At 45.2% G+C, this 26,529-nt stretch overlaps 2 protein-coding genes across 4 annotated transcripts in view; both read right to left on the bottom strand.

The window, feature by feature from the left end:
- Positions 1-26,529, bottom strand: part of HUNK (hormonally up-regulated Neu-associated kinase) — a 135,772-nt gene that overhangs the window by 51,716 nt on the left and 57,527 nt on the right. For all 3 annotated transcript variants that reach the window (XM_016938406.4, XM_009440335.5, NM_001071822.1), the window contains 2 exon segments: positions 12,258-12,313; positions 6,302-6,437 (listed from right to left, as the gene is read on the bottom strand). In XM_016938406.4, the coding sequence (XP_016793895.2) occupies positions 6,302-6,437; positions 12,258-12,313 (192 nt within the window).
- HNRPA1LK1 (heterogeneous nuclear ribonucleoprotein A1-like 1) lies at positions 18,850-20,207 on the bottom strand. The gene is given in 1 exon segment (NM_001098422.2): positions 18,850-20,207. A coding segment is annotated over 1 exon segment (963 nt). The 5' UTR covers positions 20,147-20,207; the 3' UTR covers positions 18,850-19,183.

The following is a 26,529-nucleotide window of genomic DNA, read 5'->3' as shown; positions in this document are numbered from 1 at the left end:
TCGCTGGCAATTTTAACAAGATGCAAGGGACAAAGCAATGGACAGAGCCACCCTGGCAGGTGGAGGGAAGGTCTGATTACTCGTTCTTAAGGGGCATGTGGACAGGAGCCTCGGAAACTGCCCAGTTTACACAGAGTGCAGCCAAGAGGACCTTCAGGAGATGCACCTTGCTTCTGTGTGGCTCTCCAAGAAAGGAAATGCCTTGAAAAATTAAAAATAACTTCCACCTGAAAGCAATATCTTTCCATCTTTCAGTATCAACTTTTAATAATATAATTTCCAATTTAAGGTCTTGAAAGTAGACTAGGAAAAAAAAAAGAAAGTAGACTAGGAACCAATTCATCCATTTGGAAAATCTCAGATCTCACCACTGTTCCATTAAATGGTCTATGTTTAGCAAGAAATTATTTTCTTGCAGATTTCAAAATGGTTGTTTCTTTTCCTTTCCTTCCTTCCTTTACTCTATGTTAAATATACATGCTAGCTATAAAAAAAAAAAAATCTCGTACTTTATAACTGAATAATCTCAGAAGCTAAGGGAAACCTCTCTCTTAAAAGTCAAAAGGCCTAAGGTTCCCCAAAAGAGTCATAGCTTTACTCTTCCCACCGCCTCCTGCTAGCCTTCATTTTGAGAGGGTCTCAACACAGAGAAAACACTAATACCATCCTTCTGTATTTGACCCCTGCCAGTAGCTGATGATATCTGGTAGTACTTTTACAAAACACTGAGTCTGAGGCCTAGAACAAATTCTCTCACTCTCCCTCCTGAACACCCAGTTCTATATGGAGACAGGAGAGCTATTTGGAGACATGGTGCCTCTTGGCCGAGTTGTCCACCCAAAGGTACAGCACTGGAGACAGGGATTTTTTTTTCCACTAAGTGAAAACAGATTCACTGAGCTAGGAAGGTGGACTGAGTGTGTTGTGCGTGACTCTCCAGGAGGCACCAGGCCCTCACGCAAATAACTTCACCCATCCATCCCAGGGACCCCCATGAGAGCAAAGGACAGCTTTAGTCCAAAAACGTTGCGTTCTCAATCTTCTCGGTATAGAACTCTCAATTTCTGTTTTCCTTACCAGTAGGGATTCACTGAAGGTTGCACATGAGTATTGTAATATTCTGAAGATAAAGTTAATTTTGATTCTTTTCAATTAAAAAGCACATCTGCATTAAAGTTGTTTTAAATTAGCATATATGTCACTCTGAGGAAAAGTCAATTCACAGTAATAAAAGTTCAATGCACCAGAATGAATATTTTTGGTTTCTGTGTCTGAAACCTCAAAGTTCATTGGAGACACACACATCTATATGTTATATATATATATATATATATATATATATATATATATATATATAAATATATATAAAATCTGGGGTAAAGGAAAGAAGTGAATTATTTTACAGCTATTTTTTACGGTCTTGAAAATAACCACCATTGAAAATAATGGAAAACCCCAAGAAAGCGCACCATTTCCCATTTCCATTGTTAATTATGGCTTCACTAGCAGAGGGTCCTGGGGGCCCTATTTGTAGGGAAGAGCTTTCTTTCCCAAGGTTTCTTTCAATGACAGCCTGATTTTCTTCCTAAATCTATCTCAGAAGTCGTGGATAAAGTCCCTGCCATCCATCAGGTCCAAAGCCTCCAGGGAGGGGAGTTTGCTTTTTTGGAAGTGAACTCTTCATTCTGTTTTTGTTTCTGAGCCATAAAGAGAGAAGCCATTTTATAATAACAGTGTCTAACCCAGCAAGAATATCGGTTCCATTTTCACTCTCATTTTAAACAGCCTTCTACATTAAATTCACTTTTGGTTTTCCATTTCCACTTCTGCCAGCAAAGTCATGGGCACCAAACAGAAACCTAACTTGTATCTCAGACACAAAATCAGACCCCAAGTTTACACAGATAGAAAGTTTGCTCAGACCCCAAAGCAGTAGGAAATTCATCTCTTAAAAGGTGCTGAAGTTTTATGTTTTCGCTAAAATTAAGAGGAAGAGAAATCAGATGTGTCACACCTACCAGCCTTTTGCATATGCTGTTCCCTCTGCCTGGAACGTTTCCCCACCTGTTCTCCACCTGGCCGTCTCCACTCATCTTTGAGGAACAGATCATACTTGACTACAGATGCCTTCCTGACTTAACCCAGCTGTGCAGCCATATGTGCTAGGGTTGCCATAACAAAAGAATCTGGTTTTTTTCTCACCAGTTTACTTTTGACCTTTCCTGGCCTTCTTCCCTGACACCTTCCTCTTCCCATAGCTGGTTCCTTCTCATTCTTAGGATCTGGCTTTGAAGTCATCTCCTCAAGAGGCCACTCCATCTTGTTCCCTGAATCCCTCTCACTTCCTCCACAGCCATTACCACACTCAGTTTATAGCATTTTAAAATACCGGCTGTTTGTCCCACTAGCATGTAAACCCCACCAGAGGAAGTACAACATCACAGACGCAGTAGAGGGTGGTGATTCAGGGGCCTAGGGCAAACCACGTAGGTCAAATCGTGGCTCTGTCAGATGCTGGCTGTGTCATGTGGGCAAGTGGCTGAGGTCTTTCATGCCTCAGTTTCCACACCTTTAAATTGGGAGTAATACAGCACTACCTTGGAGGGTTGTTAGGCGGATAGGATGAGTCAATACATGCTGATCATTACAAAGAGCCTGGCACCTCCCCTCTCTCTTGCTTCCTCTCCCACCATGTGATCTCTGCACACACTGGTCCCCCGCACCTCCCACCATGAGCGGAAGCGGTCTGGGGCCTCACCAGAAGCCGATGCTGCCACCATGCTTCTTGTACAGCCTGCAGAACCATGGGCCAAATAGAGCTCTTTTCCTTATGAATGACCCAGCCTCAGGTATTCCTTTGCAGCAACAAAAGACAGACTAAGACAGGGGACCTCTTGGTCTTTCAGGCTCCCATAGCCTTTTGTGCTTGTGTGTGTGTGTGTGTGTGTGTGTGTGTGTGTGTGTGTGTGTGCAGAAATTCTTCCTCTCATAGCTTCCCATTTAGCATAAATGACTTCTCTAACTGTTAAGAAAGTGATTATAGACCCACATATTCATATTCATCCACTCAATACATATTTATTGAGGGAAGACAGTGTGCCAGACACCTGTGAGAGTTCTTAAGGGTTGGAAGAAATCCATAATGGATTTCCTCCCATATACAACTCTGATCCACTGGCATTAGCTGCCGGGAGGGGCTGTGTTGAGGGGGATTCAGAGGCCTTCTCAGAAGTGAAGTCTATGACTAGCAATGCCCTAGAAGAGAAGGCATCCTCTGCTGCTCCCTGCTCCATTCCACTAGCTCCACATGACCCCAGCCCACCTGGGCCCGTCATCAGCACACCACACACACCCCATATGCAGCCTGCACACCAGACCACACCTGCAAAGTAACTGGGAGCCCAGCCTTCGGCAAAGTGCGGCTCCACTACATTCGGGCTCATGTGTGCCTCTAGGCAGTGCTCACCACTCTCTTCTATCCGTGCAAACTGGGGGCAAGAGATGTGTCTCACAGGACTGTCCTGAGGTTCAGGGGTGACTAACCAGGGCACCCAGCCCGCTCAGGAGCAGCAGCTGATTCCTGACCTGTTTCACCTCCTTGCTGACAAGCAGGTCCTCTTAGCCAGGGTTCCAGAAGAGTCGGCCCCTTCTGGGAAAGTTCCAGGAATTCTTTATCTCTCCACATCTCATTCTGGTCTGTTTCTTCTCAATCTCCAACCGGAACATCCTGAGCTCATCTCGCTTCTAGAGCCTTGAGCTGACCCACATTCCTCTGTTTGCTTTCTCAGCCAGCTTCAGCCCTGACCTTCCAGCTTCTGTTTCCCTGGATGAAATGCCTGCTCCTTCCTCCTGTCCCTCTTTCCCTTTTCTCTTCCTTCCTCCCTCCCTCCGTCCTTCCTTTCCTTTCTCCTTCCTCTCTCCTCCTTCCCACCTCCTTTTTCTCCTCCCTCCCTTCCTCCAAGTTCCACCAGGTGCTGAGGAAATCCTGGGAGTGAGCCAAGTGGTCCCTGCCCCCTCAGCTACAGCCCAGAGGGTTCCAGCAGGTGGACTGAGACCTCACGGTGAGGCCCAGGAACACAGATAGCCAGGCGCTGGAGGGTACATGGGAGGGCCTCAAAGCCAGCCAGCTGGAGACACAGAGGGCTGCCCAGAGGAACCTGCACCCAACAACACAAGAGGGAAAAAGAGAGGGTTCCAGGCCGAAGGAACTGTGCATGTAAGGGCTGGAATGTAGCAGGAGCAGGCTGTGTTCAGGGAATAGGAAACAATGCCAGGTTAGCCAGAGAATGGGTGGGGAGAGAAGGGGAGCGGGCATGCCTTCAGTGAGGCCACAGGGCAAGCAAGGGTCCCCACACGCCACGTTGGAGAGCTGGGGCTGTATCTTGAGACCCTGAAAGGACACTGCTTGGTTCAAATCCCACTCTACCACTTAGCAGCTCTATGACCTTGGGCGATTTTATTCATTTCTCTTATGATGGGTTTCTTCTTCCATAAAATAAGGTAATAGAGAGTAATGATTGCACTGGGTCATTGTGAAACTAAGTGACATGGTGTCTGGCACACATCAAGCACTAAGTAAGCGTTAGCTTTTCTGCCAACCTGGACAAGGGGGTTACAGTGAATATGAAGAGATGCAGGGGAATTCCAGAAATACTCTGGATCAACACACCCTTCATGCAAACGAGCCTTTCTCGTCTATATCTTAATCAGAACCTCACTCTGTCTACAGCCCATTTCCCTATGGCAAAGGATTGAGTCCTATCCAAGAATCCAAGACTCTGAACTGACCCTGTACCATCACTGACAGGGGATGGTGGAGGGGGTGACTCACTGGGACCATGGGGGACCCAGGCTCTACCTTTGGTGCAACTGAGGATTCATCCTCCAAATATTTATTGTGCTTACCCCTGGTGGCCCTTCCTGTACCAGACCCTGGGAACAAAATGGTGAACCAGACCAACCAATTCCCTCCCTTCGTGCAGAGTCCTTGCTGGCTGGGGAGACAGGAGAGGAATGGATTTAAAACAGGAAAAGGACAGGCATTGAGAGGTGCCGAGGACGAAATTAAAAGGGTGAGGACAGAGTATGGGGGACTCCCTGGCAGGGAGCTCAGAAATAATCTCGGCAGTGACGCCATTGGCTTGAGAATGGGATGTGGGAATGCGCAGGCGCCACTGGCTTGGGACTGGGATGTGGGAATGCGCAGGCGCCACTGGCTTGAGCCTGGGATGTGGGAATGCGCAGGCGCCACTGGCTTGAGACCTGGGATGTAGGAATGCGCAGGCGCCACTGGTTTGAGCCCGGGATGTGGGAATGCGCAGGCGCCACTGGCTTGAGGCTGGGATGTGGGAATGCGTAGGCACCACTGGTTTGAGACTGGGATGTGGGAATGCGCAGGCGCCACTGGCTTGAGCCTGGGATGTGGGAATGCGCAGGCGCCACTGGCTTGAGCATGGGATGTGGGAATGCGCAGGTGCCACTGGCTTGAGAATGGGATGTGGGAATGCGCAGGCCATCCAAAGAGCTGGGAAAGGACATTCCAGGCATCACCAATGAACGGCCGGGTGCGTGGCTCACGCCGGTAATGCCAGCACTTTGGGAGGCCGAGGCGGGTGGTTCACCTGAGGTCAGGAGTTTGAGACCAGCCTGGCCAACATGGTGAAACTTCGTCTCCACTAAAAATACAAAAATTAGCTGGGCATGGTGGTGCATGCCTGTAATCTCAGCTACTTGGGAGGCTGAGGCAGGGGAATCACTTGAACCTGGGAAGGGGAGGTTGCAGTGAGCTGAGATCACACGACTGCACTCTAGCCTGGGCGACAGAGAAAGACTCTGCCTCAAAAAAAAACAAGCCCAGAGGTGGGAGCGACAAAAGGGAGGTCAATATGTCTGAAGAACTGTGAGCAGGACAGGGGATAGGAGAGATGGGCGAGCAAGTCCCACAAGGAGCACAGGCCAGGCAGCAGGATGGAGCTTCACACAGAGGGCGATGGGAAGCTAAGGGCAGGAGGATGGGGCATAAATGAGTCGCAGAGCCAGAATGTGAGCTCTGTGAGGGCAGGACGTGATTTTCTTCTCTTCTCAGCACCGCAGTGAATTTTGGTAAAGGCCACTCTTGACAGTTTGTGCAGAAAAAAACAGAAGGAACAGAGATGGAAAGCCAGGCCCCAAAGAATCCCTGATGACATACTCCTGGGCCTGTCACCTATACATGCCATCCAATACTCAGGCATGATTTCATAAGGAAGGCACGGTGGAGACAGCAGGAGGAACACTGACTTTCAGAAGCTTGATAACTCACATGGACCAGACATCGATTTTGGGGCCGTATTTCTTCCTGGCGAGCAGTTCAGGTGCAGCGTAGGCAGGGCTGCCACACTGTGTGCTGAACGGATCTGAGTAACCCAGGATCCCTGCGCAGTTGCTCAAACCAAAGTCTGCAAAGAGAGGTGAACAAAACAAGCTCCGAATTAGAAAACTGCGGAAATGAAGAGGGAGGAAAAAAAGGAAAAATAAAAAGGGCAGCAGGAAAGGAAACATTCTCTCAGGCTAACACATCATTTAGCATCCTAAAGAAAACTGTAGCAGCTGCAAACCATAACGTCTGGATACGAGACTCAAGGCAAAAGAATTCCCTGGCTTAGCTGAGAGCATTTGACATCGGGCCTCACTGTTAAAGCCAGTTAGGGCAAACAGTATGCTGAACTAAAACCTATTTCCATCCAATCTTGTAAATGAGTCATCCAGGAAAAAAAGAGAGAATTCGCTTTCTAGGATGAAGGCAGGAAGAAACAACAGGCAGAGGGGATTTGAGTTAGCTCCCAAGCTGCCAAGTGGGGAAAAGATGAGGGAAGATTGATTCTCTCTGGCTGCCTGTGTCACCCTCAGTGACATGCAATCCAGCCACTTACAGTTGACTTTTTCAGCTGAATGTTTTCGTTTCATGAAAGTCTTTTAAAAATTCCCCCTAAGTTATGCAGCACATATAGTGACTTGAAGAGGGGAAAAATACACCCAACAGTTTAAACAACCCTGAATGCTGGCTGGAAAAGTAGCACCAGAAAGATGGCAATGCAAACTAGACTAAGCAACCTCATGGCACTGCTTTGTTCCTGGATGATTAAGATGCCCAGGAAGAGGGGGGAGAAAGCCCATTGCATCGAGTGACTTTGGGTCTATTATGCCTTCTGCGCCATGTTTATCTTTTGATCTTAAAGATACTGAAACTGACAGGTAATTAGAGAGCTGTTACTGTTATGCCCTCATCTGAATCTTTCCTTAATCTTTGTTGATCTCAGAATTAAGATCGCAGTTCATCCTTTGAACTTCAATGTAAATATTATGGTCCATCCCCCCCAAACAGAAGACTCAGGCTGCAGGGCTCAGGCAGAGACAGGCTTCCAGTCTTGAACAAAACTCTCGCACTTTCTCAATCAGCAGTATTTATGTCTAGTTTCACGAATGTATTCTCACCTCACTCTAACATGTCTCCACCTGCAAGGCACATGACCATTAGGAACGTTGTAGGAAATCTCAGGGAAGGAGAAATACAGTCCAGTCTGTGAAGTTAATCGCACACTATGGATCAAGATGTCACAGCCAAAATGTTTTCCAAAAGTCATTGCGTTAAGCTTTTCTAAAGAGAATCTCATCTAAGCAGAGCTCAGAAAACTCTTGAAGACTCTAAATATCACCCAGACTCTTCAGCCCAAACTATAAGAGGGAATGGCAAGCAAACCAACCAGGCATGCTGCATGTCCAAACACTGAGCTCTTCTTTTGTTTTTTTATGATTCCATTTTTCTCCCTTAACCTCCCTCCCCTTCTCCTCCTTGACTCCCTTACTCTTCCCTCCCCAACCCTCCCCCTACACCCCATTTCCTTTCCCATCAACCCAGCCAGACCCATAGACCCCACAAACCCTGTCCCAGATAAGTCCTTCAGGAGTCATGGGTGTGGGACTGTCTCTGGATTCCCACCTTAGGAGGAGATATCAGTTAAAAAGAACCTGAGAAACCCTGTTCTCAGACCCCACCCCTCAGGATCACTGAAACGGGAAGAAAAGGGGGTGAATATTTTTATAAGAAGAAAAATCTGCCAGGGACAGTGGCCCATGCCTGTAATCCCAACACTTTGGGAGGCCAAGGTAGGCAGATCACCTGAGGCCAATAGTTCGAAACCACCCTGGGCAACATGGCGAAACCCTGTCTCTACTAAAAATACAAAATTAGCCAGGCGCGGAGGCGCACACCTGTTGTCCCAGCTACTCGGGAGGCTGAGGCAGGAGAACTGCCTGAACCCAAGAGGCAAAAGTTGCAGTGAGCCAAGACTGCGCCACTGCACTCCAGCCTGGGAGACAGAACGAGACTCCATCTCAAAAAGAAAGGTGGGAGGGACAAGAAAAATAGTATTGTGCTTTAAATTGGAGGGTTGTTTGACTGCTTTCAGTTTGAAAATGAACCTAAAAGAATGTTAATGAACAAACAAATGTGTGAGGAGCACCTACTGTGAGAGACAGCACCATCAAATAAACACAATAATAGCTGGGGAGGCCCAATTTCATCAGAGTCCTGGAAATTGTTATCTCTAAACTTCTGAGATCAAAGCAAAAGACTCTGATCCTAATCTCAAAGCAGTCCCTTCACAGCAAAGGGCTGCCTCGATCTGTTCACTTCCTCACCACCCTGAGACCTGAGGTCCAGAAAGAAGGACTTGTTCTCAGAAGAGGGCAGAGAGAGAGATAAGAGGCCAGATCACCCTCCACCATCCCAGGCAAGTTTGGGAACAGTCTGGCCTTATCTTGAGCACAGTTTCAAGAAGAAAACTTAGCGGAGGATCTGGGAGGTGGAAGAGAGAGAATCTGCATGTTAAGCAACTTATGTTGATATAGCCAAAAGGGTTTGATTTAAAATATATTTGTAGAGAAACAACCAGTTTGCTTCACATTCATAATTGAAATTATTAAAACTGTACACATCTGCCTATAATTGGAATTGTGGAACTTGAGAGAAGGCCACCTCCCAGCAATGTCACATGGGTCTGTCTCAATTAGGTTTGGTAAATATATCAACCAACGACGACTCAATTTTCTGAGAGCTACAGAATGAATCTCACAAAACGCCCAAGTGAACCTGCTTTGGAATACTGAAGTGCAAAACTCTCCTAAGTTGCAGCTCTTCCATTTTAAGATTAAACTTACCAAACATCAGACTGCTTTTTTTGAAAGGGAAAAAAAACCTCCTGATTAAATCAAATCTTACTCCTGGTAATTCTAGTTAATTTGAAACATGGCTTAAGTAGATTTATTTAAACCAAATTCTTTCAAAGAAAGAGAAACTATTAAGAGGCAATCATAATAGCTATAATCACCTTTGGAAAAAAAAAAAGTAGGTAATGCCTTTGAAGAAAAGAAGGTTCAAAGAGCTTTCAACTTACAAAAAAGACAGGAGTTGGAAGACCTTTGATCTAAATTGCCCAACCCAGGGGCAAGAAACCTCACAACACACTGGGCCTTCATCTCTCCCTCCATGCCTTCCGGAAATGCGGTTCTTTCTTAACAAAATGCAGTTCCTACCAGCCCTCAGGTGTGGTCTAAGGTCTCTCTCGGGGCAGGTGTGAGGTAGGGTTCCTCAGTTTCCACTGCTCAGTAGAGAACTGGCAACCAAATTGGCATCTTTAACAAAGGGAAATCCAATGGTCACTGCCTCCTTTCTAGCAGGTGTGGGCATCCTGCTTTCTGAAGGAGCCGATTTTGTCCCAAATACCTAAAATGTCTTTGTAGTGCCCACCCAGCCATTGCCAGCAGAGAGGTGATGACTCTGAGAGATTTGAATAAAATGGTTCCTGGCACCCAAAGAGTGACCATAACATGCAGCAAGAGGGGAAGGGGTGGGCTCTGATTTAGGTGTATAATTTCCTCACTTGACTGGACAGGTCTCCTCTAAGAGGTTCTATTACTCAACCAATCCGTGAGCTCCTTATAAATGCATCCACCGATTGCAGCAGTGAAATGATTGGTTTTCCTAGAATCCCCTGAGCAAACGTCCAACCAATAAAAAGGTCTGTGCATTTCACCATTGCTTATTCCACAAGATAGTTCTGTCAGTGGTCACCTAGGGCTACCACTTAAGGAGAAAGCAGAGAGACCAAGCACAGAGGAGACAGAGGGGCAACAGGAAAGGGAAGAAACAGGATGGGCAATGCCCACCTCCTGAGATGTGGAAACTCCATCTGTACCTTACACGACTCACCAGCCTCAGTCTTTTTGAGACGGAGTCTCGCTCTGTCGCCCAGGCTGGAGTGCAGTGTCACGATCTTGGCTCACTGCAACCTCCACCTCCCAGGTTCAAGCGATTCTCCTGCCTCAGCCTCCTGAGTAGCTGGGATTATAGGCGCACGCTACCACGCCTGGCTACTTTTTGCATTTTTAATAGAGACGGGGGTTTCACATGTTAGTCAGGCTGGTCTTGAACTCCTGACCTTGTGATCCACCCTCCTCGGCCTCCCAAAGTGGGATTACAGGTGTAAGCCACTGCACCTGGCCTATTCTAACTTTTATTGTCATATAAATACTGCTGTTACAAAGTCTGTTCTTTTATAGTCTCTGGTGCTGTTAGGACAACTCTGTCACTGTCACCTCCACATTTTCCAAAGAACAGTTACAGGGTACCTAAAACAAAAAACTCCTTTCCTCCATTCCCTACCCCACACCAGGAGGCCCCTTTGTTTAACACTCCAGATCTCGGAAATGAGGACCAGAGAGACTTCCTGCAAGCATTTCAACACGAGTGCCTTGTTTTCCAGCTTCTGCACTTGGCCCCTCAAGACAACTAAAATGCAATAGTAAAACAATTTAACAAAAAGAAAATCAGCCAGGCATGGTGACTCATGCCTGTAATCCCAGCACTTTGGGAGACCAAGGCGGGCAGATCACCTGAAATCAGGAGTTCGAGACCAGCCTGGCCAACATGGTGAAACCCCATCTCTACTAAAAATACAAAAATTAGCCAGGCGTGGTGCTGGGTGCCTGTAATCCCAGCTACTCGGGAGGCTGAGACAGGAGAATCGCTTGAACCCGGGAGGCAGAGGCTGCAGTGAGCCAAGATTGCACCACTGCACTCCAGCCTGGGCAACAGAGGGAGACTCCATCTCAGGAAAAAAAAAAAGAGAGAGAGAAAAGAAAAGAAAAAGAAAATCCTTTGAATTATCTAAGAATCTTCTAAGAATAGATTATTCTAAATGCTTTTGGGGAAAAATTGGTTTCCTCTTCACGATTAACTCTCTAGTAATAAGTGTATCCATCAACACCTATCAGTGGTGTTTAATTATCCAGAGTCTATGCATCCTCTTGCCCAGTACTGAATTGGGAGCTGACTGTAATCCCAAAATATCTAATAAGTCATTTTAATGATGTGTTTTGGAGAATCTTGTAATGACTTTCAGCATTCGTCAAACAAAAGTTCCTTCTTGGGCATAAAAGTTAAATTCACAAAGTCCTATTGATCCTTCTCTTTTCCCCTCATATAAAGTCTTTTCAAGCCATTGGGGTAAAAGAAATTACTTGCATTTGAGGTGGGAGAAAAAAGAAAAGAAGGGAATAAAAGATGGTGCCATCTAATATCTGGATATAAAAATGATGCCCTGAATTCTGCCCAGAGCGACCACAGAGGGAGAAAATAACAACAACAGAACCACCTGAATTCGACTAGAAAACGAGTTGTGCAGTGAATTTGCTATGGACCGTGAATTATGAACCAATTATGATGCCCCATCTTGTAGCTTCCTTCTGATTGGTTCAGACTTCTAATTATCCCTTTGTGGGGACTTCTCTGCACAGCTCCCATTGTACCAACAAGCCTGAATAAAGATTGTATTAAAAAGAGAAGGTCAATTGCATTCTCCCTTACTTTAGGCATCCCTGCATTCACCAAGACGTGGAATGAGATATGGCGAAGCTATGGGAAGCATTTCTAAGCCAAACTATCTTTCACTATTTTAAAGAAGTTTTCCAGTTAATCCAGATAAAAATAAATTCTACAAAAGGTCAGCTCCATCTGAATTTATGGAGAAGCTATAGTTTGAATAAGACAAGGAAACACATGACCCATTTTCAAAACCATTATTAAGTATTGGAGGTAAAAGAAGATAATCTAGAATATTGTCTGGGTATTAGAGATAGACCATGGATAATTTTCAAAGTTGAGAACTGACAACACAACACTTGAAAGATACTTTTGCTTAAAAAAAAAAAAGTCATACCAATCAGCTTGATATTATTGTCTTCATCTAGTAGCAAATTCTCTATCTTCAAGTCTCTGAAATAAACAAAACCACACAACATTTCAGATAAGCATTCGAAATAATGGAATTACATTTTGCTTCTGAAGGGAAATGAACTGTTTTTAGAGCCACTTCTAACCAACCCATAAAGCTTTCTGCCAAAACTCAATCAACAAGTAAATATTTAAAAGACATGATATATTAATAATTAATTGCTGTAGACTATAAAAGCTGAAGAATTTCAGACATGACAGACAGCAAAGAGGACAGAAGGGATCATGAAAAGTTTCTGGAAAAAGCAAGACCTAAACTGGAACCTGGAAGTTAAGCAGAACCAGGGTGTGGGGAGAGAGGAACACATCACTCAAGATGGCACAGCCTGAGCGGCCAGGCAAATATTTCATATGAATGTGGCCCTGGGTTGGTGACACTATGAGCAACATCAGATTTGGGGAAGCAATTTAAAAATAAAAAACAAAAAAAACACATGAGGCCGGGCACGGTGGCTCACGCCTATAATCCCAGCACTTTGGGAGGCCAGGGTGGGCAGATCACCTGAGGTCGCGAGTTCGAGACCAGCCTGACTAACATGGAGAAACCCTGTGTCTACTAAAAATACAAAATCAGCTGGGCATGGCAGCGCATGCCTGTAATTCCAGCAACTCGGGAGGCTGAGGCAGGAGAATCGCTTGTACCCGGGAGGCAGAGGTTGCGGTGAGCCAAGATTGCACCATTGCACTCCAGCCTGGGCAATAAGATCGAAACTCCATCTCAAAAAAAAAAAAAAACACATGAAAGCCAACTTAATTGATGAATCCAGTGACCTCCATGTTTGGAGCCCAAGGGTCATAACAAACTGGCAGGTGATGATAAGTTAATCTATTTAGCAGGCAGATATTATCATGGGCAAAATAATGGACTCCAAAGATGTTGGTGTCCTAATTCCTGCTGTCACACCCGAGAACATGTTAACTTTACAGAGCTAAAGGGAATTAAGTTCCAGATGGAATGAAGATTGCTAATCAGATAATGGGTGATGCCATGCATTGACACTGAGGTGATGGGAGGAGGTGGAAGGGAGAAATGAGCCCAGGGTCATGTTGAGTGTGAGGTGTCTCTGGTGTCTGCGCCTGCGACTGTAAGCTCCTAGAAGGCAGGAAACATGTCTACCCTGCTTCCCATTGCACCCCAGTACCTTTGCACATTCCAGGTACTCAGTAAATACCAATGAATCCAGATTACCGATGAGATCATTTGAGATTTCAGAAGCAGAAGTATTTATGTGGGCAAAAGGATGTACTTGGACATCAAAACCATCTAGGTCAATTATTATCAGATCTCGCATCTTAAATTGTAGCCTGCCAATGCAGGCATACCTTGAATGTTAACTATGTAAAAACACTCTTACACACACGCACACACACAAACACACACACACAAACACACGTTCTCTTCCACCATTTTTAAACATACCATTCTTGGTCCAGCTTTTATTTTCTCACTTTTGAATAGAGAGATAGGCAAGAGAAATGTTTCTTTTTCCTCTTATCTCTACTGTAGGGAATTGAATGGCATAATCATGTTAAAACAAAAACGGCAACTGATACACTACGTCAATGTCTGAAACAAAAAGGAGCGATAGCTAGGACTGGCTGTGGCAAACAGGACAGCAGTGCCCCACTTAACGGGGACAGCTACTCACAGCTCGGTCCCAACACTGCCAGCTCACCTCATTCTACAGAAGAAGCCAGAGGTCTGGATTTGATCTCAATTTTTAAATGTTGGCAACAAACTCATATTTAAAACAACCATAACCCCAACCTTGCAGGCTACCAGTTTTCAACCTCAATATGGGCAGATGCTGAAGCCTTGAAAGGACGTGAGATTATGAAGGTGAGGGCAGAGAACTGGTGCGGGGGAAAGACCCAACAGGCTGGTGGGGAACACTGGCATGCACAGCAAACTGGGAAAGAACAGTTGCGGGGGTGGGCAGGGGTTATGTCAGCCAGGCTGTTGTCACAGGAAGGGCAGGACTACAAGATGGTAAGAATTAAGGAGTCAAATGCAGAAAAAAAGGTGAACTCTAAAAAGTGTCCAACAGATTCAAAGTTGCCAATAGCCTTAAGGCTGGGCACTGGCTGAGATAGGAAGATCCACGTTCAAACTGGGGATATAAACAGACATTCCCCAATCCAATGCGCCCACCAATGGGAAGAAGAATTACATACTTTCCCTTCACTCCAAATGAAACAATACACAGAATACTTCAAAACTGTGTCTGCCTTTTAAAGATATCACGTGTCCAAATACAGGGTGACTCCAAATACACAGTGATATCCTCGCTTTTCCAACTGGAAGACTTTGTCCCTCAGTAAAAGGTTTTTGGAAAACACAAATGTATAATTTTTAGGAATGCAATAGAATTATTAAATGACTGTTGATACTACTTATCTTGGAAGCTGCATCCTCCTATTTAAGACCATACATTAAAAGGTTAACATAGTTAATTTAAGAAATACTGTTTCCACACTGTCACATTTCATGAAACAATTTTATTCAAACTAGTCACAGGCAGAACCAGGATGACTTTTTGAGTCCTTGTGCAGTGGTTCAATGTAACATGATCTTTCAGGTGACTGGATATTTGAGATAAAGTATTTTTAAAATTTGCATATGAGGCACTTGCTGAAAATCTTATCCCAAATCATACACACCCATTTAAAATCTCCATAAATTAACCACTCAGTGAACTGTTTTGAGACTGGTCTCTCAAACTCTCACAATCAAGAGGCCGTATCTCTAGAAGTTATGATTAAAGCCCCATAAATGCGTTTACCTTCCTTCCTACTGGGTTCCTCGAGTGATTTCTAGAGCACCCAAAGTCATCAGTGAGCCAAATAAAGGTTTATGTGTCTTCTCTAACTAGTACTTTGTTGTTGAAAATAAAATACTATGATTGAAATTGTGTCCTTATCATATGAGAGACTTGCAAGGACTCTGTAAGGCAATTCTTCTTTTCTGAAGATACTGAAGATGTAATATCAGCCTGACTTCTATTCAAGCATAAACAGTAATTCCAAAACATACACATGCATACACAAAATAGTATGCCAGCAATATCCCAAACTGTGATTCCGTGAACCATGATTATAAACAGCAGTACTCTCTAAATCTAAAGGAAGGCCACAGTTTGTTTCAAACGAAATTAAGCCCTCTTTGCCTGGGAAGAATGGAAGCCCCTCTAAGGCATTAAAGGAGAAATTTGGTTCAGAACAAATACTGTGGGGAAAAACATCCTAAAGAGGCAAGGTAAAAGATAGCAACTGCCAAGAACAATAAAACTAAGTTGGGTAATTCTGGGGCCACAAAAGCCTAGAGAACAACCACAATGATTAGAAGAATGATATAAGCGAAAGACCAAAAATAAGAGAAAATGCAAAAGAAAAAAAAATACCCGCTTTTAAAATCTAGGAAATGTCCTAAAACTAGGGCAGGACATATTAAAAATAATTATTAGGCAAACTGAGAAAAAAATAAAATCAGTTCAAAGTCACTATCTTTCCACCCATAGCATCCCATTATAACCAACTCCCATCCCCTAAGAAAAATACACAGAATAAACCTGGTTAACCTGGGTTATTTGTCCAGATTTCTAAAAGGTTTCAGTGACAACCAATCCAACTGCTTAAAGGTTCCATGGCTAGTTAATGGGAGGGTGAGCTACTTCTGTCTCTGTCCAAAAGATCAGTGTACTTACCCACGCAAAAGAAAAGAACATTCAATAGCCTTTGGCTTTATTTACTTCCACTTCCTGCTCTGTCCTTTGTAACTTATCCAATAGGAAGAGAGAGAACACTTTCTTCCAGACTTTAGGACAAAAGGCACTAAAATCTCATTTTTTAAAATAGCTTTTACCTAGGTATTTACCCAAATGAGTGGAAAACTTATGGACATAAATGTTTATAGCAGTTTCAATCATTCTTTCCCCAAACTGGAAGCACCCAAGATGTCCTTCAGCAGCAGAATGGATAAACAAACTTTGGCATACCCAAACAATAGCATATTCAGTGATAAAAAGAAATAAGGTTGGGCGCGGTGGCTCACACCCATAATCCCAGCACTTTGGGAAGCTGAGGCGGGTTGATCACCTGAAGTCAGGAGTTCAAGACCAGCCAGGCCAAAATGGTGAAACCCCGTCTCTACTAAAAATACAAAAATTAGCCAGGCGTGGTGGCACACACCTGTAATCCCAGCTACTCGCCTGAACCCGGGAGGCAGAGGTTGCAGTGAGCCAAGATTGCACCACTGCACTCCAGCCTAGGGCGACAGAGTGAGACTCCATCTCAAAAAATAAAAAAGAAAAAGAAAAAAGAGATAAGATATTACAGAATATCTTTTTATCTTCAGTGATAAAAACAAATAAGATGAGCCAAAAATGGTGTGATTCACTTGGAAAGACATGGAGGAACGTCAAATGCATGCTTTTAATTGAAAGAAGCTAGTCAGAAATGGCTACATACTGTTTGACTCCAACTGTATGACACTCTGGGAATCTATGGCGATGGTAAAAAGAGCAGTGGCTGCCAGGGGTTGGGGTGTGAGAGGGAAGAAAGGAGAGATGAATAGGTGGAGTATAGAGGGGTTTTAGGGTGTTAAAATTATTCTTTATGGTACTGTAGTGGTGTTACATGATACTATGCATTTATCAAAATCCATAGAACTGGACATCACAGAGTGAAACCCTAACTCAGACCTTAGTTAATACGACTGTATCCATGCTGGTTCATCCATTGTAACAAATGTGCCAGGGGAACACAAGATATTCGTAACAGGGAAAATGTGAGTAGGGGGAAGGTATGCGGGAACTCTCACAGTTTCTATGCAAGTCTTCTGTAAATCTGAAACTGCTCTAAAAAACATTGTCTATAAATTTTTGTCAAAGCAGCTTTTGGATACATTTCCCTTTCCTAAGCAATCCATACTAAGAATGGTACAACTACAACCAAGTGCCTCACTCAGGCAGTTCACTGTGGGACATCCTTAGCCCCCTGAACTTATGTCCCTGAGTCCATTCAGAACAGTGAGCAACCCAGACCCTCTGCTCAGCTACTCAACAGTGATCAAAGAGGACACAAATGATCCAAAGAGGCAGAAAAATTGAGAGACACCTGGAATAAAAAAGGGTGAAAATAAATCATTCTACCCAAAAGACACTACAGCGCTATTCACAACAGCAAAGACACGTAATCAACCTAGGTGTCTATCAAAGGTGGACTGGGTAAAGAAAACGGGGTACATATGTACCATGGAATACCATGCAGCCATAAAAAAGAATGAAATCATGCCCTCTGCAGCAACATGGATGCCGCTCGAAGTCATTATCCTGAGCAAATTAACAAAGAAAAAAAAATCAAATATTGCATGTTCTTCCTTGTAAGTGGGAGCTGAACATTGGGTACATATGGACACAAAGACAGGAACAACAGATACTGAGAACTACCAGAGAAGGGTGGGAAAGAGGAGGACAAGGGTTGAAAAACTACCCGTTGGGTACTATGCACAGTACCTGGGTGATGGAATCTGTACCCCAAACCTCAGCATCACGCAATATACCCATGTAACAAACCTGCACAGGTACACCCTGAAGCAAAAATAAAAGTTGAAAGTTTTAAAAGGAGTGAATTTCTTCATAAGGTTTCAGTGTTCGTGTATTTTTTTTTTTTTTTTTTTTGAGACAGAGTCTCACTGTGTTGCCCAGGCTAGAGTGCAGTGGCGTGATCTCAGCTCACTGCAAGTTCCGCTTCCCGGGTTCATGCCATTCTCCTGCCTCAGCCTCCTGAGTAGCTGGGACTACAGGCGCCCGCCACCGAGCCCGGCTAATTTTTTGTATTTTTAGTAGAGACAGGGTTTCACCGTGGTCTCGATCTCCTGACCTCATGATCCGCCCGCCTCGGCCTCCCAAAGTGCTGGGATTACAGGAGTGAGCCACCGCGCCCAGCCTCAGTATTCGTGTATTATAATGGACTTTTTAAAAAAATATAAGCAAGCCTCTATTATCCAGAATACTGGCTCTATCAGAAAACTTCCTTGTGGTCCATGTGAAAAGCCTGATGTTTACTCTAGCTCCATCCCAAGAGCAAAACATTTGGCTCTGCTAAGTGTGAGACGTGCTTTAAGGGAAGGAAGGTGAAGGGCAGGCTGGTCAGCACATGACGATGCGGTGAGGGAAGTAGAATGCCCACTTCACGTGAATGGTCCTTGATCTGATTAACTTCTTTCATGGAGGGGAGAGGGAAGTGGGAGGATCTTCCTTCAGTCCTGCCATCTGAAGAGTTCCCCCTGTGGCATATAAACTGGAAATTCAGTGTTAACTTTTTTTTTTTTTTTTGAGACAGAGTCTTGCTCTGTTCCCCAGGCTGGAGTGCAGTGGCACAATCTCAGCTCACTGCAGCCTCTGCCTCCTGGGTTCAAGCGATTCTCCTGCCTCAGCCTCCCGAGTAGCTGGGATTACAGGCATGCACCATCACACCCAGCTAATTTTTGTGTTGTTTTTTTTTTTTTTTTTTTTTTTAAAAAAAGACATTTATTCAGCGTCACGATCAGACTATTACATTTAGCAATCAACAGCATGGGGTGCAAAAAAAAAAATCTACATTAAAACCCTTTGTTGGAATGCTTTACACTTTCCACAGAACAGAAACTAAAATAACCTGTTATACAATTAGTCACAAATACAGTCCTCGAGTTTTTTGCCCATACACATGAGTATTTGTCTAAAACATGTCTTCTTTGTAGCAGCTAGGCCCTGCCACCACTGTGCTTGGCTGAGTTCACAAATCTGTTGTAACCTGTAGCTTCCCTGTCACTTCTCTGGCTCTCCTCTCCTGCTAAGCTTTGTTTCCTAATTAAAATCTTCTGCCACTGCCATAGCTACTGCTGCTGCTGGAACCGCCATAGCCACCTTGGTTTCGCGGTTTTGCAAAGTATTGGCCTCCACCGCCATAGGGGCCAGAGCTTCTGCCTCCAAAATTTCCTCCCTTCATGGGTCCAAAATTTGAAGACTGATTGTTGTAATTGCCAAAATCATTGTAGCTTCCACCACCTCCAAAATTGCTTCCATCATTACCAAATCCATTATAGCCATCCCCACTGCCACCATATCCACCACCACCACGGCTGCCACCAAAGCCACCACGACCACTGAAGTTTCCTCCACGACCGAAGTTGTCATTCCCACCGAAACCACCTCCACGACCGCCACCAAAGTTTCCAGAACCACTTCGACCTCTTTGGCTGGATGAAGCACTAGCCATCTCTTGCTTTGACAGGGCTTTTCTAACTTCACAGTTGTGGCCATTCACAGTATGGTATTTCTGAATGACAATCTTATCCACGGAGTCATGGTCGTCGAAGGTTACAAAGGCAAAGCCCCTTTTCTTGCCACTGCCTCGGTCAGTCATGATTTCAATCACTTCAATTTTTCCATACTGTTCAAAATAATCTCTTAGGTGATGTTCTTCAGTGTCTTCTTTAATGCCACCAACAAATATCTTTTTCACAGTTAAGTGGGCACCTGGTCTTTGAGAATCTTCTCTGGAGACAGCTCTCTTTGGTTCCACAACTCTTCCATCCACCTTGTGTGGCCTTGCATTCATAGCTGCATCCACCTCCTCCACAGTGGCATATGTGACAAACCCAAAGCCCCTGGAGCGCTTGGTGTTTGGATCTCTCATTACCACACAGTCCGTGAGCGTTCCCCATTGCTCAAAATGGCTCCTCAGGCTCTCATCAGTTGTTTCAAAGCTCAACCCTCCAATGAAGAGCTTCCTCAGCTGTTCGGGCTCTTTAGGAGACTCTGACTTAGACATGACGGCAGGGTGAAGAGAGACTTTAACGATGCTTCTTCGGCGGCGTCCACGGGCAGAAAGGCAATTTTTGTGTTTTTAGTAGAGACGGGGTTTCTCCATGTTGGTCAGGCTGGTGTCGAACTCCCAACCTCAGGTGATCCACCTACCTCGGCCTCCCAAAGTGCTAGGATTACAGGCGTGAGCCACTGCGCCCGGCCAATTTGTGTATTTTTAGTAAAGATGGGGTTTCACCATGTTGGCCAGGCTGGTCTTGAACTCCTGACCTCAGGTGATCCTCCCACCTTGGCTTCCCAAAGTGCTGGGATTACAAGCGTGAACCACTGTACCTGGCCCAGTGTTAACTTTTAACTGAGAACAAATGTGAAGGAGAAGAGAATGGCCCTGGGATAGATGGGAAGTTGCTTTTTCTTGGCCAATGGGCCTTCAAAGAGGAGCTAGGAGAAGCAACAAAGGGGTGTGGCTCAAGGCACAGAAGGTAGTGCAGGGCCAGGCATGGTGGCCCACACCTGTAATCCCACCACTTTGGGAAGCTGAGGCAGGTGGATCACCTGAGGTCAGGAGTTCAAGGCCAGCCTGGTCAACATGGTGAAACCCTGTCTCTACTAAAAATAAAAAAATTAGCCAGGTGTGGTGATGGGCGCCTGTAGTCTCAGCTACAGGCTGGAGAGACTGAGGCATGAGCATCGCTTGAACCTGGCAGGTGGAGGTGCAGAGAGCCGAGATTGCACCACTGCACTCCAGCCTGGGGGATTGAGCAAGACTCTGTATCAAAAAAAAAAAAAAAGGAAGAAGGCAGTGCAGGAGGATGGGTTGGTGAGGACAGTGCTGGGGGTGAGGACGCAGGGGTGCAGGGGATGTCTTAGGAACAACAGGCAGCACCGATATACCAACCAGAAGCCACGGTGAAGCAGGAGCAGGGAGCTCAGCAGAGAAGAGGCCACTAGAGAGACAGTGGTGTGGGTTCAGAAGGCTTCAGGACCCTTCTCTGCTCATTAGGCAGTTCCAGGAAGAAATGCTCAAAGGGGACCCATCACAGCAGACAGACCAGATGTTGAGATAAGTGCAGGGTGTTTTTACAGAGATCCGGAAAGGACCTAAGGGGAGAAGACTCCTCCACACCCTCTAGGTATCACCTAATCACAGCCCTTTGTTTGAAGTTCTTTCAAAAGCACAAGCATGCAAACAGGCCATGACTAACCATTCAAGGTTCCCCCACAGCCTACAAAGCAACCCCTTCCCCTCCCCTCCAGCCACCCACCCAGACTCTCCTTGCGTCACTTTCAAGATGGTCAGTTGGAAAGTTCTGAGACTGGCTGCCATAAACTGAGTCACCGCCCTTCAGGACAGAGGGTGCGAGGGAGGAGAGTCAGGGAGGGTCCTGTTGCCATGACAAACATACAGGTGATCCCCCACCCCTGGGGGCAGAAAGGCAGCTGCTCCAACCCTGTGGAGCAAAGAGGCAGACAGGAGCAGTGCTGGGGAAGTGGAAATCAGGAGTGTGTGTGTGTGTTTACACCTGAGTGTGTAAGTACACATGAGTTTGTGTGGGCACATTGCAAGTGTGAGCACACGTTCACGTGACTATGTGCACGTATGTGCATGCACGTGGGGGAGAGCATGAGTGTACGTGTGTGGGTGTGTGCATGCATGTGCACACATCCATGGGTGTATGAATGTACACGTTTGCACATACGTGTTGCATACACACGTGTGAGCTCTGTGTCAGCGTGCACCCTGTGTATATGGCGGTGGGCGTGCGTGTGTGTGTGTGCGCGCCTGCATGCATCACATGCATCCAGGGTTGTGGGATGGGAGAAGGCAGTCTCTCCCCTGGGCCTCCACAGACCATGCCCAGCCCAGGAGGTCTAGGCTGAGGGGCAGGACCTCAGGAAAGAGCCTGGGGGAGCCGCTCAGGGTTGAGTCCAAAGAACTGAATGGTGTAACACTGAGGCATCAGGAGAGGAGGAAAGGGGAGGAGAGCGTGAGACGTGGCAGAACCAGTGAACACCCCGAGTGGGGAGGCTGAGCAAAGACAGGCAGCCAAGCAAGGGGGCCTGGGGAAGGGAGTAAGGACACGTGCTGGGGTCTGGCTCTCTCTAATGGACCCGCCAACCCGGCCCGGGCAATTCATTTAAACTCTCGGAGCTTCTGATTCTCCCCTGGAACCCGACCATCATGAGAAGGGTTACCCAGCAGGGCCACTGGCAGAGGGAAATGCCACAGTGGATTCCCGAGGGCTTTGCGGGCCACTCCATTTATGAGGTGAGAGGCTGGAGGTGAGGATAATAAAGTGAAAGATTCTAAGACAAGGTGAAGAGGAAAGACTCCAGAAGATACTTAAAAGAGGTGATTAATTTGGCCATAAGCAAAGAGTATTGGGGGGCATGCCCCCCAGCCCAATGAAAGGTAAGAGAGAAGGGGCCCAGGGAAGGATAGACCCAACTCAGACAGGATTAAGTTGGATGGAAAAAGTTTTGCCTACAGGGATGGTCACAAGATGGATTTTAATAATAAACTAAGAATAAAGCATCCCAAACTCCCCAAGCACATAACTCCCCAAGGCAACAGGCATTTTGCAGGGAACATGATTTTTTTTTTTTGTTTTTGTTAGGTCTTATCTTCAAAAGCACTGTATTAAAAGCAAATGATGTGCAAATTCTTGATTTATTTACAATATGGGTATTTTGGTAAAATACAAGAATAACGTGTCATCCATGAACCTGATTTATTTATTCAAAATGAAACCTTTATTGAGTTCCCGTAATGTTCCAGAAACAAATTCTGTTTATAAAACTGAAAGACCCATTCACTAGAAAGATGCCACTCTACAAATTGTGACCTAAAAAATAAACACATTGACACTAAGTCAATGAAGAAACTCCTTTGAAATTCCAGGGAGAATATGGACTATTCCAGAACATAGGACTGGCTACCAGAAAGCTTCCATCCCAGTGCAAACTCTGACACTAGCTGTATTCATTCAATTTTCCTTCCTTCATTCAACAAAGTCTTACTGTGCGCCCACTGGGCTGAGCACTGGGCTAAGCTATGGCCTGTGCAGAAGGCAGATAGAGAAAAGTAACCATGGGATACGTGCTCAGAAAGAAAAGTAGAGGGTGCTGAGAGTCTATGGCCAGGGGGCCAAGCCTGGAGGGCTTCCCAGAGAAGGTGAGCCTGGAGCTGGGACCTGAAGGATGAGTAGAATTCAGCCAAAGCCAACAAGGGCAGTGCAAGCAGAGAACAGCTGTGGGACCCTCCGCACGGAGAACTGTGGGTCTCAGCTTCCCGTGGATAAAATGAATGGGCTGGACTGAGTAGTAATTACAGAGAACATGGACTCAGTCCTTACACAGAGTCTCAGTTTTTAGTGCTTTATGCAGATTGACTTCTTTAATCCTCACAACAGCCATGTGAAGTGGATAATCCGCTTTCCCTGTTGTGTAGCTGTGGAAAGAGAGGCACAAAAGCCTGAGCGATTTGCCCAGCGCCACTTTCGAGTGTTCAAACCAGCATATGGACAAGGGGGTCAGGCTTTCGCATCAGCACTGCGGACCACTGTAGATCCCAATCCATGAAGCTGTTGGGCTGGAGCTTTGCAAGAGCTCACATTTCCAATGCTATTTTTTTAAACCCAATTAAACACAAAACTTTTGCTGTAACTGATGCCTCCAGACATGTGCTTGCTCTCAGCAGAAGGCCCTGGGATTCCACCCAGCTCCTGGATGTGAGCAGAAATCCAAGAAAACCTGAAAGTTAACAGAACTTCTTAACCCCCCAACCAGCACAGGTTGTGCCTGCTTCTTGTCAGGTCCAAAAGAACAAAGAAGGGCCTCCTCTCTTCCACTGCCTTCCTCTTAAGCGCAGAGAGCCCTTTTCTCCATACTGATGAATGGATAAGGTCATGGCCCTGGGAGCCACGGTGTTGACACACATCCGAGCTCAGGCTCGGGCTCCCTTTGATCATGTGTCTCTTTCTCCTGGTCCTGCAGCCCCGTGGCTTTTCTCTTCCTGCTTAGGGATGGTGGTATTGTATTACCCAGTTGTGTTTTATCTGTATAGTTTGATTGGACTTTGTTATTTTGAATGAACACATGAATCTCAAATTAGCCTCTCAGCAGAATCGGCGTTCTTGGTGATTCACGTTAAGACTTGATGCTCTATATGCAATAGGCAAATCATCAGATTTTGGCATCCTGCTCGGTAAGCACGTTTAGGGGAAGGAAAAACAACTCGTTATATTTTAGAGAAGCTTAGACAATTCTAAAATAGAATAATAAAGAAGTTAGAACACACTCTACCTTTGTAAAAATGAACAACAGCCCTAGACACAGAGGCTGTGGCAAGTCCAATCTAATAGGAAGCTCTCTGCCAGCAAAGTGAATCTGCTTTATACATGCTAAGTTTCCTTTGTATTAAAAAAAAAAAAAACCTACTTGTCGTATTTATTGTTTCTTTTAAATGATGTTTAAATAGTTCTGGAAAGATAAATAAATATTTTGATTTAATGCCATAGGAAATGAGGGCTCTGCTAGCATTAAGTTGATTATGACATAATAACATAATATCAGCCTAATCAGGAACTGCATTTTTAAAGCATCCCCTAACACACACACACAAACACACACACACACACACACACACACAACCAAAAGCCCCTTAAATCACTGTACACATATAGCCACAAAAAATCATCCTGCATCCTTCTGCATCATCCAATGTATTTACTCAGACATCTTCCCACCAGGGACTCCAGGGCCTCTCTGAAATGTAATACTCTCTTATTCATTTGAAAAATCTAACCTCAAAATAATTTATGAAATTCATTCCACCTTTGCAGCATAAAGGAGAAAATTCTTTATGAGAAAGCGCTCCAGCAAAGAACATACCAGTGGTCAGCTGAAATACGAACACCCAAAATTAGTGGTATAGAGTCTTTGAAAGTCAAGACATTCCGTTAAAGCCACTATGAATATATTCTAAACAAGCATTTTAATGTGAGGTCTCAACCACCTAATCACCTATGTCCGTGTGTGGTGACACACATTAACATGATTTTTAGAGGGAAAAGTGAAAAAAAAATCTTCCTAAATCGTCCCTGTATCTCCAATCTTCTCTAACTTTAAAAGATCTGAGCCCTTGCCATTATTGGATTATAAATATATTCCTGAGGAGAGAGAGGCAAAAGTAGAAAAAGCTGGAGATCAGAGAAAGAAAAAGTATACCGTCTTTGCTATCAAAACATTATTAAATTCATTGCTTTGACATTCTGACAGTAATTGTGCTGAGAGGGATTGGATTTTGTTAAAATTACTTTAAAAGGGCTGTTGAGAATTTCCTGCAGGAGAGGCCAGTGCACAAGGCACAGCTTCCACTTGGTTTTCTTTGTTGTTCTCGCGATCCTGAGAAGCTCGGTGCTCATCCTCTTTTTGACAGCACAAAACCCTTGGAAAAAACACCCTGAGTACTACAGAAAGATCTGCCGCTCGCAGTCCCTGGTTCTATTTTCCACTGTGACCTGCGGAGTCGGTAATCCAAGCTGATTCACTTGTGAGGTTTCTGCCTTTGTCATCTTAATAAACAAAGACAGAGCCAGGCACACTTACGACTATCATTTTCCTAATAACAGCAGCGTTATGACACCTCAGGCTACCCAAGGGTATTGTTGGGAAGAGCCAAAAATAGCGTGATTCACTTATCATTTCTGAATGTTCTCCTCCTTGCTAATCTAAGCCCAAAGAGTTCTAATGAAGGGTGATCTCATGACAACATGCATGACTAAGAATACATATGTGAAGAGGTGCTCTCACCTTGGTGAGGCGGAAATTATTGGCCTGAATGGTGCCTACCCAAGGCTGGCTCTAGAAAAGGCCTGGACAATGGTCCTCCCCTGGGTTTAGACATGAGAGGGCAGAGCATCCCACGGCACCAATCCTGTTAGTAAGGAGGCAGCTCTCTCCACCTTGGAAGTCTAAGTTCTATTAAGTAAAGGCCTGGAGCTGCTTTCATCACTGATCAGAAAATAAATGGCTTTTTTTTTTTTTTTTCCAGACAAGTCTCGCTCTGTTGTCCAGGCTGGAGTGCAGTGGCGCGATCTCGGCTCACTGCAAGCTCTGCCTTCTGGGTTCATGCCATTCTCCTGCCTCAGCCTCCAGAGTAGCTGGGACTACGAGCACCTGCCACCATGCCCAGCTAATTTTTTTGTATTTTTAGTAGAGACGGGGTTTCACTGTGTTAGCCAGGATGGTCTCGATCTCCTGACCTCGTGATCTGCCTGCCTCGGCCTCCCAAAATGCTGGGATTGCAGGCATGAGCCACTGCGCCCGGCCCGAAAATAAATGGCTTTCATGGCTGGGCACGGCGGCTCACACCTGTAATCCCAGCAC

This window comes from Pan troglodytes, chromosome 22 (genome assembly GCF_028858775.2).
Source record: "Pan troglodytes isolate AG18354 chromosome 22, NHGRI_mPanTro3-v2.0_pri, whole genome shotgun sequence".
Taxonomy (NCBI): Eukaryota; Metazoa; Chordata; class Mammalia; order Primates; family Hominidae; genus Pan; species Pan troglodytes.
Note: the sequence above shows the minus strand (reverse complement) of the source record. Positions and strands in the feature narration are given on the sequence as shown.